This window comes from Rhineura floridana, chromosome 10 (genome assembly GCF_030035675.1).
Source record: "Rhineura floridana isolate rRhiFlo1 chromosome 10, rRhiFlo1.hap2, whole genome shotgun sequence".
NCBI lineage: Eukaryota > Metazoa > Chordata > Lepidosauria > Squamata > Rhineuridae > Rhineura > Rhineura floridana.
In genome coordinates, this window is record NC_084489.1 from 21,508,019 (window position 1) to 21,522,511 (window position 14,493).

The window sequence follows — 14,493 nt, forward strand, 5'->3', positions numbered from 1 at the left end:
TCCTTTTGATGATAATTGCTAGGATTGCCAGGTCTCAGCTTGTCGTGAAATTCCAGGATTTTAGCCTGTTTCTCAAGGTCTCCAGGGGAAGGAGTAAAATATCAGAATTGGGGGGGGGGATTTAGCTTGGCTTGAAAAGTTTTTGCCATTTTCTCCCCCCACCCTGCCAATCCATCAGTCTCTATCTTAAGGCACCAAGAACTAGTGGGCCCTTCCTGTGACTGCTTTGACCAAACTGTGCTCCCCACCTTTGCCCTCTGTGACTCATGATCCAAGCCTCGGGAGATCTAGCAACCTTACATAGAATTGATTCACTTTAAATGATAGTGACTTTTTATTCAGTTCCTGAGCATAAAAAGCATCAATAAACATTCTAGTCCAAGGCCATTCTGCATGTGTACAAATGTACAGATTATAAATGTACAGATGTGGTTATTACCAATGCAAGATCAATTGAGATTTGGTGTCATTATACTGTGCAATATATTTTGGCAGGGTCAAAATCTCAAGCTATTTTTTTTTGATTAAGGAGTTAAGAAACTACATTGATTTCAATTATAAAACAAAATATCAAGTTGAATCAATTCATGTTGGTCAATTTTGCTCCTTTACAGAGCCTGTTTTTTTTTGTTCAAGATCTACCTTAACGTTAATAAACCAATGTTCAGTAATTAATGCATAAGCAGAAAAGTTGTCAAATTTTGAAACAAAACAAAACTCCAGCAAAGTTCTCTCATATTCTTTGTGCAGGTAAATTTGCCTGTGCAAAACTGGGCTTAGTTATGTCTGTGTGGTAGTCCCTACTATGCAAGCAAGTACATATTTGAAGGGCTAAAATACATGGTGTACATTTCCTCTGCATGCTTACTCAGAAGTAAGTTCCATTCTGTTCAGTATGGCTTGCTACCTGGTAAGTGTGCACAGGATTGCAGCCTTATTTCCAGTGATGTAATTAAAGATACTTGAGAATAACTGAAATGTGGTTTGCTATTAGCAGTAATAGGAAATAATATAATGAGCATTCACTGCTGAAGTACACACTAGTAAATTAAATATGTAAATGGATTGGTAAATTTTATAATTAATATCTCTTGCACTGGAGCAGAGTTACGCATTAGCCATTAACTTTGCCCATGGTAGTGAACTGAATTATTGTGGGGTTTCAGTGGTATTTGCAGCTTTGATTCTCCAGCAGTTCTCACTTCATAAGCAGTGATTTTTCTGTCTTGTACACTGAGAACTGTTTGTGCTATTGTTTTTGAGAGATAAATGTTCTTTATGTATAGTACTGCAGCTATACCATTTACTTTCTGCTTTGTGTTTTTGGGGCATGTTACCAAATTCTTCCAAGCTACACAGGAAGTGGATTGGACTGTGAAAGACCAACCCAAATTGTGTTTGCATTTTGACAAATTTGCAGGGCAGTATAATACCTCAAAGAGGAGGTCAGGTCTCCTTCTCCCCTGGTGCATTCACTATAGCTGCCCAATTTCCCTGCTTTTTAAAGTTTGACAGAAATATGTGTTGGCTATAGGTACATTCTTAAACTGCAAGGTTTTTTGCCTATTAGTGAATAAGTGTTTTCATTTATGTGGGTGAGCTTTTAGTGAGCATCACAAAACAAATATTCTTTGGGTTTGATCCAGAGAAACCTCCTCTTCTGAAGGACATATGTTTCTCTGACAGGAAGCTAGGTGCAAAGTTTTCTCTAGGTGCAAACCCTCTCACAGTTTTGGAATAGATAATCATTTGAAACCAAGGTTTAAAGTAAGCTATAAATAAACAAAAATGTCCAGACATCTTGTTGTTCAATTATGTATATTCAAAATCATAAATCTGAAGTATAACATTTGACAATAAGCCTTTCATATTAATTTGAAATACAAAACAAAAACTTTTTTTAAAAATAGCATTCTATCCCCTAACCACAGGAAATAGAAATAAAACTAGAGCTAAAATATTAAGTGGATTTCAGTTCAAAATCCATTTTATATTGCACAGTCCATGGCAAACAGCATTTCAGCTTTAACATTAAATTCATAATGCTGGTCAGTTAAAAACACAATACACTCCTAGCAATTAAATAATAACACCATTCAATAATGAAATGGCAAATGTACAGTTTATCCTATATCGTTTCTGTACTATCTGCTTTTTTCCTCTTCATTTCCTTCTACAATTTCATCTTAGCTGTGGCAGGCATCCCATAGATTGGTATGGAACTACACCAGCATTGTACAGAGTTGTATGTTGCATGAGTGCTGCCACCACTTCCCCATTGCACTGATATAACCCTCCACCCAAATATGCACATATATTATTTAACAATACCATACCATTTAAGTATGCCTTCTTCCAGTGTCACAGAGCTTTGACTGATGGAATAAGTACATAAAGGGGCAGTGGAGATGTGAAGTAAAAGAGTAGCTGGCAGTGTGCTGGATGCTCTGCTATTTATGGATGATAGAAGTTGAGTTACTATAGCTCTGTGCTACAGTAACTTCCACTCTCCAAGCAATTTAGCACCTTCTTCCTTTCCCCACCATTAATCATTCAGTTGGAGCCAGTCTAAATTAGCTGCACTTAGGCATTGAAATCAGTGTGAAAAGTTAGTAATGACTTAAGTCCCATTTATTTCAATGGGATGTAAGTTCAAGTAACTTAGTCTGGTTCCAGTTCATTGTTTTTAAGAACTGTACAGACTGCCAGAACATTTATGGTTGCAAACCCCTTTTAAAAATTGGCTAGTCTTATAACTGAATAATTCTAGAGACGAGTAAACAGCCTTTCTTACAACACCTCTGTGCACACTTACAAGTATCAGCACCTGGTTGGCCACTGTGAGAACAGGATGCTGGACTAGATGGGCCACTGGCCTGATCCAGCAGGCTCTTCTTCTTATGTTCTTATGGGGAAAAGATTAGTTTAATAGATGCGTTAGGAAACCTCAACATTTAGGGCCTGGCTGTTGTGATGCAGAGAGTCTTAGAATATCATACAAAGAATTGCTTAACAAAGTGCATCCTCTACTTTTAAAAAATGTCATTACATACCCATAGTTCTCATTTTTGTCATAGCAGAATTTACCTTGGTACTGGGGCTTAATGGTCTTCAGGAGGAAGTGTCAAAAGTTCAGAAAATCTATCGTGAGCGATATAATTTCATCAGTACTGCCTAGCTATTACAGGAACTCCTTCATTCCTATGATAATTGTTTCCAGCTGGAAAAGTTTCCAAAAAGCAAACACCTTGGATTTTTTTTGGTAGGGGGTAGCAAAAGTAGAATGAAGGTGTTTTGTATTTCCCTGAAAATATTTTAAAATACATTGTTTCATTCATTTTAGTCATTTTCAGACACAAAATGTTTGTAGGATGCAATCCTATACCCATTTACCTGGGAATAATTCCCATTAAACCAATGGGACTGACTTACTGTATAGGATTATACTGTCAGTTTGCAAGGATTTGATTCAAACCCAGGCATTTTGAACCTTTTAAACCATTAGTTCCTATCTCTGAACTGCCCCTGATAAAAAATTATACCTTGAAATAATTAATTGGCTGTTATTTCAGAATTGATTGTTTTCAATGTCTGACCAATTTTTTGTACTGACCTATCTTAAAACATTCACCCCGTACTACTATTCTTGCTGTTAGGTGAAAGTACTTTTATTCATATTATATTACTACAGTTTATATTGCTAAGTCTATGGCTGTCAGATACGTTTTCTTCCAGCAACAGCAGCATAACGTGCTGGTGCAATTCTGAGTTTGTTAATTTTAAGCATTCATAGCTTTAGAATTAGGCTATGATAGTCAAAGAAATAAAAATGTGTGTGTTTGTTGTTCCCCTTCTTGGTAACGTTACACAAAGATTTGCCAATTTAGGAGGTAGTCATGCCGAGTTCTGTTTTTATTCCTCCCTTAAATATTAGGAACAAAAAATTGTGCCAATTATAAAAACATGCTTAAGGAATTATTCTGCAGATATGATTATCATGGCCATATGATACACTATTACAGGATAGATTTTACTAAATTATGAAATGGTAAAATAAATTTAGAAAAAAAGTCCTTATGTATATAGTTTTAAATTAAGGGGTTCCTTTTACTAATTCTAAACCTGGCTGTGCTACATGCACATCCTGATTCTAAATGCATCAGGTGGAAATAATTTATTCCCCTGAAATCAAAGCAATTTCCACATGACACATTTAGGTTTCAAGTACCAATAAAGTTGTGAAACAGCCTTTATTACAAAGGACCTAGACCAACAGAAGCAGGTGAATTTCCTCATCAAGATATAGATAAATGCAAACATACTTTTACCAAGGCCCCAAGGTACCAAGGCAGGCACCTGATAAGAGCCAATTTCCTGCCATGTGTATTATGTGGTCAAACAGCACCTCTGTGTTTGGGTATTGGAAAGGTGTGTGCAATCACTCTGCAAAAATCAAGGGTGATAGCCATCCACAAATGCCTGCTATCTAATCACCACCTTCCTGCATGGAGAGCATGACTAGAGTGAATTTGTCCATGTTAAAATACCCTATCATTTTGCAAAATTACATTTTTAATCCTTTTTGCATAACGGGTCTCTTTTGCAGCATTCTTTTTTTAAAAAATGAGCAGTAGAAGCAGCAATACTTTAAAATAGTTATATACACTTCCACCCTAGACTTTCCTTGTATTATGAAAATAGCAAGCGTGTGGGTGGGTGGGATTGATTGTAACTGGGATCATAGTGAGAGCAAAGAGTTAAAGCTTCCCTCCCTTGCCCCCCCATGCTATAGTCCCAATCTGGCTTCCCCCTCCCACTGCTGGCTATTGGTTAAGGAAACATCACATCTAGTTTGGCCCTGGATTAATCAAAAGCAAATTTCCAGTTTCTTAGTTAGCCCTTTGAAAATGTATATCTGGATTGTGAACAATTTTTGCATCAAATGTAGCATTGCATAGCTTTGTGTGTTTAAACAAAATGGCTTTTGAACAAGTATGTGTAGTCCAGAATCACTAGTGTTCTTATGAAAGTTATGTTCCTTTATGTATATACTTGTATGTAAGTATGGTTTTAGAATTATTGCATGACTCTCAGAGGGCTCCAAACATATTTTTGGTTTTTAGTGCTCATGTATATATAAATAATAGTGTCTCGAAAAAATATAATTTGAAAACATACAGTATATAAATATAACATTCAGGGCTATGGAAAATCACTTCCGTCATAGATCACTGGACGTTGAACAGATAAGTGGTAAAATACTTTTTTTGAGATAAACCTGTAGGGGAAATAGATAGAAGAAACATTACTTGAGCCTATACTATAAGAGAAAACTTATCCAGAGAAAATTAGTGGCATACAAATCCCATTGAAATCAATCAGATTGAACTAGTATGCAGCTAAATGAGTTCCATTGCTTTTAAGTGTAATTATACCGGAATCTAACCTCAGAATTCTAATAAGGTGTGCTTAGAAGTAAGGCTGCAATCCTATATACACTTAACCTGAGAGTAAGTCTCATTGAACTCAGTGGGTCTAACTTCTAAGCAGATATGTATACATTGTATATGATTACATTGTAAGCCACAAAGACTTAAATAGGATTTGTTTCATGGGATTTATTTCCAAGTAAGCATGCTTAGCATTGTAATTTAGGAAAGCAAAATCGTTCAGGTTGGTTCCAGACTGGGCATGTGTGAACTGAGATCATAGCCAACCACTGTGTTGTGGAAAAAAATGAGAAAAGGCAACGCTAAACCAAACATGGCAGCCCAGCTCCCCCCCTCCCCATGACAATGGCCCCTGGGCAATTGGACATCTTATAACTGCTCCCCCTCCCTTCAAAAAATTATTCTGAATCATGTTGTACGCAAGTTCAGTGAAACTTACTCCTAAGTAAAAAATGCATATAGGATCAGATCAGTTTCAATATTGCACACTAGATTTTTTTAAAAGGTGTGTATGCCCATGAACAAATGCTCTTTGCATTATATACCAGAGACCACACTTTGGTCCTCCGGGTTGTTAATTGAAGAACAGCTCCCTCCCTAGGACTATGGAGGGGGGAGGTTTCAGCCAGAGTGTATTTAATCCAGTGTAGAACACCCGCATCTACACTGGGGACAAAGTAAGAAGTCATTCAGAGGTATGTATCTTTCTATAAGTGCTTCCCCAGTGATTTCTCAATGGAGGTTTCTTGGAAACCTACATCTAATTGTGGGTCCCAACCCCCAATGCCAATTCCCCCCCCTTTCCCTCTCCTTTCTGTACCATCTCTCCAAATGATGATGTCTGGAGGTTGCATCTTCCAAAAGAAGGTGCAGGGAATCAAGACAGGTGCCCATACTCAACCCCCCTACTCATCTTCAAATGGTTCCCATCGAGAGGCCTCTTCCCCCACCTTGCCACACCCCGATGAGTTTTTATTTTTTTATTTTTTATTTAGCTCAACCGGTAAATATATGTTTTGGGATGTTCTTGGTTATTTAACTTGGCTGCTACTCTGCAGTGGAAGCTGCCCAATGGTATTAGCATTAAGCTGGCAAAAACTTGCAAAGGATTGCTTGTGGAAGGGCTTGGGTTTCCCTCTTTTATGGCATAAAGCAAGGATTACTCAAGGGGCATGACAGCATAGCAAGGACAGCACCATTTTTATGTCGCTGGAATGTGAAGTGACATTCTTTTAAAAAAATAGTAATATGCATGGCAAACTATTAAGGCACATGATGCAAATGGTAGCCTTTCGAAAAACATACACACTGGGAAAAACAAAGTGTGCATGCAAGTAGGAAAGATTCTGTAGTGGTGTTTTAATGTGTGCTGCTGGATTTTTTTTTTAAGTGTGCATACAGGTGAGTAAAATGTGCAGTTACGTGCATGCTTATACTTGATGGGGCATCCAGTGAGAGAAAACAGTGCAGTTTGGGGTTAACAGTGAGGAGATTCCCAGCTTTGTTCTGTCGTATTCTACCCACTGGTATGGATGGTACATAGTAGGGTGTAGGGTTGCCAGGTCAGAGGCATCCCAAACCCTGAGATTTTGGGGGCGGGTGTGATGTTCCTGTATTAATGTATATATGGTAAGTGCTGTTTGTATAGGAGATACATGCTAAGTGGAATGAAAGAGGAGGGGGGAGTAAATGAGCAGTAGAATGCTGGATGATTGGCTGAGTGTTTGAATGGCTGGGAGTATAAATGGAAGAATGACAGTTGAATCTGGGTGGACATTAGTGGGTTGTTTGAGAGGTGTTAGGTGGACATTGGTGGGTTTTAGAGGTGTCTGAGAGGTGTTTGGAGCTGGGTGTTTGGAGGTGGATGTGGGGAGAGTGTGGAGTTCGGATTAATACTAAGACAAGTATCACAGGAATAGATGAAACCATATGCTTATGTGCCTTTATAAAGTAATCTTGTTATTTCTAATATTTAATAAACACTATTTTGGTTTACCGGAGGCCTGATCCTTGGCTGGGGAATATACAGACCAGAAGGGAGGGCAAGGTACTTACCAAGGCTGAAGGGAAACTGTAACAATTGGTGGCAGCGGTGAAGGGAAGAATATAACACCACAAGTATCCAGAGCAACCCAGAATTATATGCATTCTATATAGATCAAAGGGATTGGGACAGCTTAAGCATGCAGTCACAGAGGTAACCTGATTGAGAGAGACTCAGGCAGAGTCTCTGGGAATACTGGTTATAGGACGTGACTGGTGGTGCTGCCTAGCAGGGGGATCTGGTGAGGTCTGTGCTAGAGCGGAGAGAGAAACCATAAAAAAGGACAGTCCAGACTGGTGGAGTCCCTGGTGGTGCCTAGTGACAGGCAGTAGCCACGAGCAGGTAGGAACCTGACAGGGAGAGCCAGGGAAGGGTGTCACAGGTGTTGGCTGTAGCGGTGGGATACGAACAACAGAGAATCCAGATTCGAATACTAGAGAATCCCTAACAGTGGTGTGGCAAACAGAAATAACAAAGATTACTTGTGAGAGTGACTGGCAAAGAGTGTGTGGCAAAGAGTGAGTGAACTCCTACAGCATGGCTGAATACATAAAGATGAAAAGAGAGGAGCTGGTGGAGAAGTGCATAACATTCAATTTACCTCACGAGGGTAAAGGGGTAGATGAATTGAGGGTAGCATTAATAGGATTTACAACTGTCCAGCAAAAACAACCTGTCAGGGAAGAGACCCCAGAAGGATACTCAAGCAATCCCGCTTATATAGAGTATTTGAGAGAAAAGTTGAGATGGGAGGCTGAGGAAAAAGATAAATAGCGAGAGTTAGAAACTGAGAAGTTGAGGATGGAAACTGAGAGAATGAGAATGGGGTTTGAGGAGAGGGAGAAGCAACGAACATTGGATGCGGAGATACAGGTGGAAAAGTTAAAATTTGAAAGAGAGAAGTTTCATTCTGATGAAACAAGAAAGGACAGAAATGAAACAAAGATAAAGGTTACACCAAAAGACTTTGCAGTGTTTGAGCCTGGACAAGATCCACAGATTTACCTCAGCACTTTTGAAAAGGCAGCTCAATTGTGGGGGCTACCAGAGGATAAATATATGCAATATTTATCAAACCTGATCAAAGGGGAATTGGCTGAGGTATACCAATATTTCCCCTCAGACAAGCCCGTCACATATGCCGAGTTTAAAGAGGCAGTATAGAAAAGATACAGACTGGGACCTGACTATTTTAGAAAGTTATTCCGAAACTGTCAGATCCAAGCAGGGAGGTCTTTTGTTGAACTGGGAGCAAAGTTGATGGATATATTTGGAAAGTGGATGAGTAGTGCCAAAGCTCAGTCAGTGGAAGAGGTGAAAAGCCTCATGATACTGGATCAATTATTCCATCAGTTACCACCAGAAATAAGGCTCCTTGTCAAAGACCGTTCCCCTACATCGGTGCAGGAGGCTGCAGAGATGGCGAATCACTTTGCCTCCAACAGAACTGGCTGGGTGGGGAAAACATCAAGAGAGTTTAAACCCAGACCATATAATGGTGGCAAAAAGGATGTGGTGCCACAGCGAGTGAGTCCTCCAGTAAAATCTGAAGGGCACAGGACACCCCAGAGTGGATCTGTGTACCCTAAAAGTGAGGAGAAATTATGCTATAAATGTGGTAGACCGGGGCACCTACGTTTTCAATGTGAGGTTGCCAACCCCATTAGTAATCCTGCTCAGGCAAGGGCAGTAAAAACAGAACCAAAAGATCTAACAACGAAAAAGGTTCAGTTCTGCCAGATAAACTGGACAGAAGTAAAAGACCTTGATTCAAGTCTGAGAGAGGAAGTGAGTGTACAAGGGGCAAATTATTGGGCATTGCTTGATACTGGTGCCGCTCAGACGTTACTGAGGCCAGATTTAATAAAATCTGAGGAAATATTACCTCAGGAAACGGTGACTATCCAAGGAGTGAGGGGACAACCAGAAAGCTTACCTATGGCCCTAGTGAAAATGGAGTGGAGAGGCCGAGAGGGAAAATATAAAGTAGGTATTAATGCCCAACAACAAGAACCAGTGATACTGGGAAGAGATGTAATGGGGGCACAAGGAAAAATATATGTGGTGACCAGACGACAGCTTGGCAGAGAGACAGAAGCCATGTTAACAGAGGCTGAAGAAAACAGGGTGCAACCTGTTTTCGAGCCTACAGTCACCATAGCAACCCCTGGAAGGCCTGCTGAAAGAAACAACTTGTATCAACTGGTCTCTAGTGATGAAGCAGAGCAGTTCAGGGAAGAACTGAATAGGGATACAAGTTTGAAACAAATAAAGGAGCCAGCCCTGACACAAAAGATTCCCTTTACTGACAAGCTGAGGAATCAAATTGTGTGTGAGAATGGGATTTTATACAGACTGTAGATGCCTGCTGAGAAAAAGGATGAATGCGAACCAGTGAAGCAATTGATAGTACCTAGCAAATACAGAACCAGATTGCTAGAGGTAGCCCACGATGTCCCATGTGCAGGACATCTGGGAATAAAAAAGACCAAGAGGAGATTGGCTGCACACTATTATTGGCCAAATATCTCCAAAGATGTAAAACAACATTGACTATCTTGTGTTATATGCCAAAAGGTGGGAAAAAGTGGAGTAAAGACTAAGGCACCCTTAAAGCCCCTTCCTATAATTGGACAACCCTTTTATAGAGTGGCAGTAGATTTGGTGGGCCCTTTTTCCAAACCCACAAGGCATGGCAAGAAATATCTATTGGTGGTGGTGGATTTTGCCACCAGGTACCCAGACGCGGAAGCATTAAGATCCGTAGAAGCCCCTGTAGTGGCAGAGGCTTTGTTAAAAATCTTTATGAGGCTGGGTTTCCCTCATGAAGTGCTGATGGATCAAGGCAGTGTATTCATGGGAGACGTGATGCAATGTATGTGGAAGTGTTGTGGTCTAAAACATCTAAAGACCACCACTTACCATCCAGCCACTAACGGATTGACTGAGAGATTTAATGGGGTTCTGAAGGTCATGATAAGAAGTTATGTTCAAGATCACCCACAAGACTGGGATGAACGTTTGGGGTGCTTCTTATTCGCGTACAGAGAAGTCCCTCAGGAGTCAACAGGCTTCTCACCCTTTGAACTGATGTTCACTAGAAAAGTGAGGGGACCTTTGGAACTGTTAAAAAATTCATGGGAAGGAACCCTGGGAGAGTACAAAACATCTGTAGTGGATTTTGTATTAGACTTCTGCAGCAAATTAACATCGATGATGGAAGCTGTACAAAAGAATTTGAGTCAAGCTCAGGAGAAGCAAAGTTACTGGTATGACAGAACAGCCAGGGAACGTGTGTATGATGTGGGAGATATGGTTATGGCATTCATACCCAGGAAACATGATAAATTACAGGCTAACTGGGAGGGACCATATACCATAAGAGAAAAGCTTGACACAGTGACGTATGTAATTACCACAGACCAATTAAACAAAAGCAAAGTGGTTCATGTAAATATGTTAAAGCCTTACCATACCAGGGATGCAAAGGTGTTGCAAGTTACCTTATTCCCTGAGGGAAGTGGGCCTGAACTTCCAGATTTGGTACAGGAAAGCAAAGACAAAGGAGGGGTAGATCAATTGGAATGGTCAGAGGAGGTGAAGGAGGAAGTAAAAGAAGAGATTCTGAGAGTTTTGAAAAACTATGGAGATCTCTTTGGTAATAAACCTGGCCGAACCAGTATAGCCAGACATTCCATTGATACTGGAGATCATGCCCCAATCAGATCTATGCCGTACCGTGTGAATGGGAAAGTTGTGAGTGAAGTAATCTATATAGGACATAAGGTGGGGAGTGGGAAAATCACCCCCTTATGGAGCAAGGTGGAGGCAATACAATCGTGGCCTATCCCCTTAACTAAAAAACAAGTTAGGGCATTTCTAGGTGTGGCTGGTTTTTATAGAAAGTTTGTGAAAGATTTTGGGGAAATAGCAACCCCCTTGCATGAGTTGACAAAGAAAAAGTGTTCTGAGCGTGTGGTATGGACGGATGAATGTCAGAAGGCTTTTGATCTGCTGAAGCAAGCCTTGTGCCAAGGACCTATATTAATAGCACCAGACTATGAGCAACCATTCATCGTGGCTACGGATGCGTCGGACCTCGCGCTGGGAGTCGTCTTGCTGCAGGAGAGAGAAGGCACCAGACATCCAGTGGCGTATCTTAGTCGCAAGCCGACGTCGAGGGAGAAAAACTATTCGTCGGTCCAAAAGGAGTGCCTAGCGGTCGTGTGGGGACTGAACAAGTTGCGCCCATACGTGTGGGGACGAAGATTTATGGTGACGACTGACCATCGGGCCTTGTTATGGTTGCAGACTATGAAAAACCATAACACTATGCTGCAGAGGTGGTCCTGGGCCCTACAAGACTATCAAGTGGACTTCAAGTTCATCAAAGGCAAGGACAATGTATTGGCCGATGGACTTTCAAGGCAAGTGGCCGGGACTGCAGTGACGTGACCCAGACGGAGGAACAAAAAAGGCATTTTCCCCATAGAGACTTGTTTTACTTGTTAACGTGACGTATAAATCCTAGAGCAGGAATAATACTCTGCCGTTATTTTTAAGGGGGGGGGATGTGATGTTCCTGTATTAATATATATATGGTAAGTGCTGTTTGTATAGAAGATACATGGTAAGTGGAATGAAAGAGGAGGGGGGAGTAAATGAGCAGTAGAATGCTGGATGATTGGCTGAGTGTTTGAATGGCTGGGAGTATAAATGGAAGAATGACAGTTGAATCTGTGTGGAGAATCTGTGGTGAATCTGGGTGGACGTTAGTGGGTTGTTTGAGAGGTGTTAGGTGGACATTGGTGGGTTTTAGAGGTGTTTGAGAGGTGTTTGGAGCTGGGTGTTTGGAGGTGGATGTGGGGAGAGTGTGGAGTTCGGATTAATACTAAGACAAGTATCACAGGAATAGATGAAACCATATGCTTATGTGCCTTTATAAAGTAATCTTGTTATTTCTAATATTTAATAAACACTATTTTGGTTTACCGGAGGCCTGATCCTTGGCTGGGGAATATACAGACCAGAAGGGAGGGCAAGGTACTTACCAAGGCTGAAGGGAAACTGTAACAATTGGTGGCAGCGGTGAAGGGAAGAATATAACACCACAAGTATCCAGAGCAACCCAGAATTATATGCATTCTATATAGATCAAAGGGATTGGGACAGCTTAAGCACGCAGTCACAGAGGTAACCTGATTGAGAGAGACTCAGGCGGAGTCTCTGGGAATACTGGTTATAGGACGTGACTGGTGGTGCTGCCTAGCAGGGGGATCTGGTGAGGTCTGTGCTAGAGCGGAGAGAGAAACCATAAAAAAGGACAGTCCAGACTGGTGGAGTCCCTAGTGGTGCCTAGTGACAGGCAGTAGCCACGAGCAGGAAGGAACCTGACAGGGAGAGCCAGGGAAGGGCGTCACAGCGGGCCCTAGAGATGTCATGGGGCAGACCTGAGTGATGTCACGGGGCGGGCCCGAGTGATGTCATTAAGCATGATACATTAAGCATCAATCACAGTTGCTTGGAGCGTACAATTTTTAAAAAATTGGAAATTAAGCTAGACATCTTAGCTAAAAGATGGAGCCTGGGTAAAAAGGGAACATTTAATCTAGCCTACTTGCTTCTGGCAAAAAGGGTTTAAGTGCCTTCAGGCAAGGCCAGTCACCAGAAGGCCATTGTAGGAAGAAAGGAGATGTTAGATGGGAGCACTCAGGAGTAAAGATGGATGCCCCTGAAGGCTGCAATTCTAAACACACTTACTAAGGGACTAAGCCCCATTGAACTCAACAGGACTTACTTCTGAGTAGATATAGTTTTGATTGTGCTGTTGGTAACACTTAACTAGGGATCCTCTGCAAAGATATCTGTATCCAAGCAGGTTGGCAACCCTCTGCTTTGAATGCCCTGCCCCTATCTTTTAACATGGCTGCTCCAAACATCTTTACAGATTTGACCCTTCACTTCAGAAAGAGGTTCGAGAAAAGGGGTAAAAGGAAGAAAATTCTCTACCCTTTTCTGTATACCCTGTGGGCTGCTATAAACTCACTTTGACAGCCAACCCAATTCCAATGAGTAATAATTGACAGAGAGACAACACACATGGTTTGGTCTACCTTCACAGGCAGCAATCTGGGAACAACAATTGCAGCCACACTTCCAAATATGTGAGTTCACTTTTACCACTATTGGGCAAGAAACAAACCATCATGCAACCAACAAGGTGCATCATCAGTGGGCACAGCTTGGAAAAGTTACTTTTTAAAACTACAACTCCCATCATCCCTGCCAGCATGGCCGCTGGATTGGGCTGATGGGAGTTGTAGTTCAAAAAAGTAACTTTTCCAAGCTCTGTAGTGGGTTTAAGGGGGTTGAGCTGAGTGCATGGAACTACTATTGTTGCTTCTATGGATGTAAGGGAGTGAGGTTAAAGATAAATGAAATGCAAATAGAAAAGAAAAACAAAAGACAGTGATGATTTCCTAAATGCAATACCATAGCAAGCACAACAAGATTCCTATGAGTGAGGCAGAAAACTTAGCATCCCACAACCAGTCAGGATTCTTAATCAAAAACCAAAACTAAAAAAATCCTGGCAGCCAGTCAGCCAAGGTCACAGAAATTCTCATCAGCACAACCTCACCTGGGGGCTGCAGATAATGCAGAATGTTGTGGCACAATTGCTGACATGAGTGAGACCCTATCAGCACATAATATCTCTGCTCTGAAATCTGCACTGGTTGCTGATTTGCTACCAGGCCAAGTTCAAGGTGTGCTTTCCATTTTACAGGTGCCACATAGTATTTCTTCTGCTCTTGTAAGAAATCAATCATTTAGTGTGGCAGCACTTTTTGGAACTCCTTGCCTATTGACATTAGGCATACACCTTCACTGCACTCTTTTCAGCACCTGCTAAAATCATTATTGTTTAGGCAAGCCCATCTAGGCATGTAAAAGCTATTATGTTTTTTATCTGTTTTTAACTCATTGTTGATTTTATTA

General features: G+C 41.0%; 1 protein-coding gene across 3 annotated transcripts in view; it reads right to left on the minus strand.

The window, feature by feature from the left end:
- Positions 1-3,860: 3,860 nt before the first annotated feature.
- Positions 3,861-14,493, minus strand: part of FYCO1 (FYVE and coiled-coil domain autophagy adaptor 1) — a 98,218-nt gene continuing 87,585 nt past the window's right edge. For all 3 annotated transcript variants that reach the window (XM_061586020.1, XM_061586021.1, XM_061586019.1), the window contains exon 18: positions 3,861-5,278. In XM_061586020.1, coding sequence (XP_061442004.1) covers positions 5,203-5,278 — 76 coding nt within the window. In that variant the 3' untranslated portion in view covers positions 3,861-5,202. The remainder of the gene's footprint in view (positions 5,279-14,493) is intronic.